Source organism: Nestor notabilis, unplaced genomic scaffold (assembly GCF_000696875.1).
Source record: "Nestor notabilis isolate BGI_N333 unplaced genomic scaffold, ASM69687v1 scaffold26382, whole genome shotgun sequence".
Lineage (NCBI taxonomy): Eukaryota > Metazoa > Chordata > Aves > Psittaciformes > Psittacidae > Nestor > Nestor notabilis.
This window is the reverse complement of record NW_009919108.1, coordinates 2,762-5,631: the sequence shown is the minus strand read 5'-3', so window position 1 is coordinate 5,631 and position 2,870 is coordinate 2,762. Positions and strand designations below refer to the sequence as shown.

General features: G+C 61.6%; 1 protein-coding gene across 1 annotated transcript; it reads right to left on the bottom strand.

The window, feature by feature from the left end:
• Positions 1–396: 396 nt before the first annotated feature.
• THPO (thrombopoietin) lies at positions 397–2,210 on the bottom strand. Its single transcript, XM_010010090.1, has 5 exons — positions 2,198–2,210; positions 1,237–1,364; positions 1,062–1,148; positions 683–847; positions 397–579 (listed from the first exon to the last, which is right to left on the bottom strand). Exons 1-5 carry the CDS (start codon positions 2,208–2,210, stop codon positions 397–399), a joined length of 576 nt encoding a protein of 191 aa, XP_010008392.1.
• Positions 2,211–2,870: the final 660 nt, after the last annotated feature.

The following is a 2,870-nucleotide window of genomic DNA, read 5'->3' as shown; positions in this document are numbered from 1 at the left end:
GGCTGCACTGGCGGCTGCCGCGGGAGGGAGCTGGGCGCTGCAGGGAGACCTGGAGCGGGTCCCAGAGCGGCTGCCGCTTACTGACTGAGGCCCTTGGTAGTGTGCGGGCCCCTGCCAGGGCCACAGCGGCGGGAGAAGAGGACACAAACAACCCGTTATAAAAATAGCTCTTTAATTGTAAAGCATTCACAGTAGAGGTGCCTGCCTGCCTGGGAGCAGGGCTTGTGCCCGCTGGTACATGGGTGTGTTGCTGCTGTCTGCCTCCATGGGCTGCATGGTCACTTCAGGCTTCAACAGCAGCCAGTCCTTCCCCTGTGGGCACCTTCCTGGGTACTCAGAGCACAGCTCAGCATCCGGCTGTGAGCTGGGATTAGGGTGTGAGCCCTTTGCACAGCCTCACCGGGACCCGCACTGAGGGTCTGTGCCACCTGCCTGGCCTTGCTTGCACAAGTCCTTGGCCAGGTCATGGAAGAAGAAGCGCAGCTTGCCCTGCACCAGCTGCCGGTAAGTGAGGAAGATGCCAGTGATGTGGGTCTGCTCCATGGAGCGCGGGGAGCAGCCTGACTCCCAGGGTCCTGCCTGTGGACAAGGTTGAGAGTGGGAGGTGACAAGTGCCGCCATATCCAGCGTAGTGCAGCCAGCACTGCACCAGGGTGTTCTGGCTCATATGGGGAGGCCTCACCTCCCAGCCGAAGGTCTGCAGGAGCAGAAGGAAGGTGTTGGCGTGTTGGTAGAGCTGGCTCAGCTGCCTGGCCCCGCATGGCTCAGTCACTTGGCCCTGGGCGCCTGCCGTAGCACCCACCAACAGTGCCAGGTCACACAGAATCTCCCGCCGCTTGGTCTCGTTCTGTGGGAGCAGGCAGCAAGCAGGGTCATCCCAGGTCTGGCTCATTTCTATGCTCCCACCCTAGGTCTGAACAGGGTTTCTCCACCCCCCTGTACTACCAGGTGTGCCCACAGGCATCTTGTTTGGCACTTACAGTGCCTGTGCCAAACCAGGGTTTCTTTCTTCAGCCCCGTGAGCACCCCAGTGTCAGCACCATCCTCCCAGCCCCTCTCACCGATTTGGATTTCCACTGCTGGAGGTTGAAGTCCACCAAGGGCAGCACTGCAGGACAGCTGAGTGCAGGCATCACCTGGCACTGGCCCTGTGGGGGGACAGGACATGTCCTGCGGTGAGATACCGGGAGCTGTGCCCATCCCTGGTCTTGGGTTCTGGGGGGACTGTATCCTCACCAGTCTCTTTTCCATGTCCTTGGCCTCCCCAATGTACTTCTGGATGAGTCTGTTGTCACAGACCAGCCGTGTTGGGCTGGCATGGCCTTCTTCCATGTGCAGGAGAAAGGATGTGAAGAGGAGCAGTCCTGGTGGAGACTGGGTTACCTTGAGTAACATGCCACCCTCCCTGTGCAGGTCCATCCCTGGGCCATGCCTGCAGTGGCAACCCTCACCCCAGCCCAGTGGCAGCTTTGTTGGCCCCATAGTAGCGGTGCAGGGAGAGGTGTAGGGGGGCTGAGGAGGGCCTGAGGTGCTTGCACCCCTGTCAGTCAGCAGAGGCACTGGGAAGAGCCAGTGTTTCCATGCTGGTGGTATGTGCCAAGGAGCCGCACAGCCATGTCTGTACCAGGTTTTTCAGCTCTGCTTTGGGCTGGGCTGTGAGCAGGGAGCAGAGCCACATTCCCTGTGCAGCCAGGGCCAGCCCTCCAGATCTGTGCCAGGAGCAGCTCTGGGTGTCACGTGCGCTTTGGGGAATCCCTGCCTGCAGCATCCTGCTTGCCAGTGCTCTGGCCAAGAGCTTGCCTTCCCCAGCACTGCTGGCACATTGCTGCCAAGTATGTCTCTTGGCCGGGCAGGTGCAGCATCCTCGCAATAGACCTTTCCTTTCCAAACACCCTCTGTGCATCCACCTGGCTTGGCACTACGCCTGTCCCCAAAAGCCCTTGGCACAGCCTGTTTCCCTAGGACAGGCAGGGAGAGGTGCTTGGCTGTCCTTGAGCACTGGTAGGAGCCAGGTCCAACCAAACCAGAGCCGCACTTGGGGTTTGCTGCTCACCTGTGGGGCTTGCTGCCCACCTGTGGGGCTCATCTCTTGGGGTCATGCAGGGGATGCTCAGGCTGTACAGCCATGGTGTCTGCTGCGAACACAATGCCCTTTCATGCTCACTCCCGTCCCCCCTTTTTTTGGCTGCACACTCACTGTTCAGCTCCATGCTCAGCTGGGGGCTTCGGCCCTGCATCTTCCACCCTGGGGCCAGCAGCTGCTCCCTGCCTCCTGTCCCCCTTCCATGGAAGGCAGTGGTGGCGCGGGCTCCCCGCGAGCTGCCCAGTGGGAATGGAAGGCTGGGGGCCGGGATCGCCCCCGGGATGGGATGGGACAGCACAGCGCAGCACTCTGGCTCCGGCCTGGCCGCCCAGCTGAGGCAGTGCGATTTCCTGTTGTGTCGCCACTGACCTTCAAGCAAAATCGCAGCAGGGGCCCGGGGGACGGCTTCCTGCCTCCGTCCGCTTCCTCCCTTGGCGTGGGGCGCGGGAAGGGCGTCCCCAGGGCTGCTCACCTGGCCCCTGGCCTGAGTGCTTGGCTGCTGGGACTCCAGTGGTCAGCGCCTTGGCTGTGCCTGGCCAGGGGGTGAGGGTGGCTGTGGTACCTGCAGAACAGATGGCATGGGTGACCCTGAGCTGTGTGACCTGGGTATCATCATCCCTGACAGGGTCCTGCTCCTGGCTGTGGCAGCCAGGCATGAAGGCTACCAAAAACCCTCACGAAGACATTGGGTCTAACTCCAGTGCCCCTCAGCTAGAGGTGGAACTGAGCCCCAGTGAACCTTGCCCAGAGGTGGGCTTTGCTCCCTGCCTCCCGCACTGAGATGCGA

Coding starts and splice junctions, on each gene's coding strand:
- THPO (XM_010010090.1), bottom strand. Junction 1,149..1,236: donor AGGACATGGAAAAGAGACTG/GTGAGGATACAG, acceptor GTCCCCCCACAG/GGCCAGTGCCAGGTGATGCC. Junction 848..1,061: donor AGCAGTGGAAATCCAAATCG/GTGAGAGGGGCT, acceptor CTGCTCCCACAG/AACGAGACCAAGCGGCGGGA.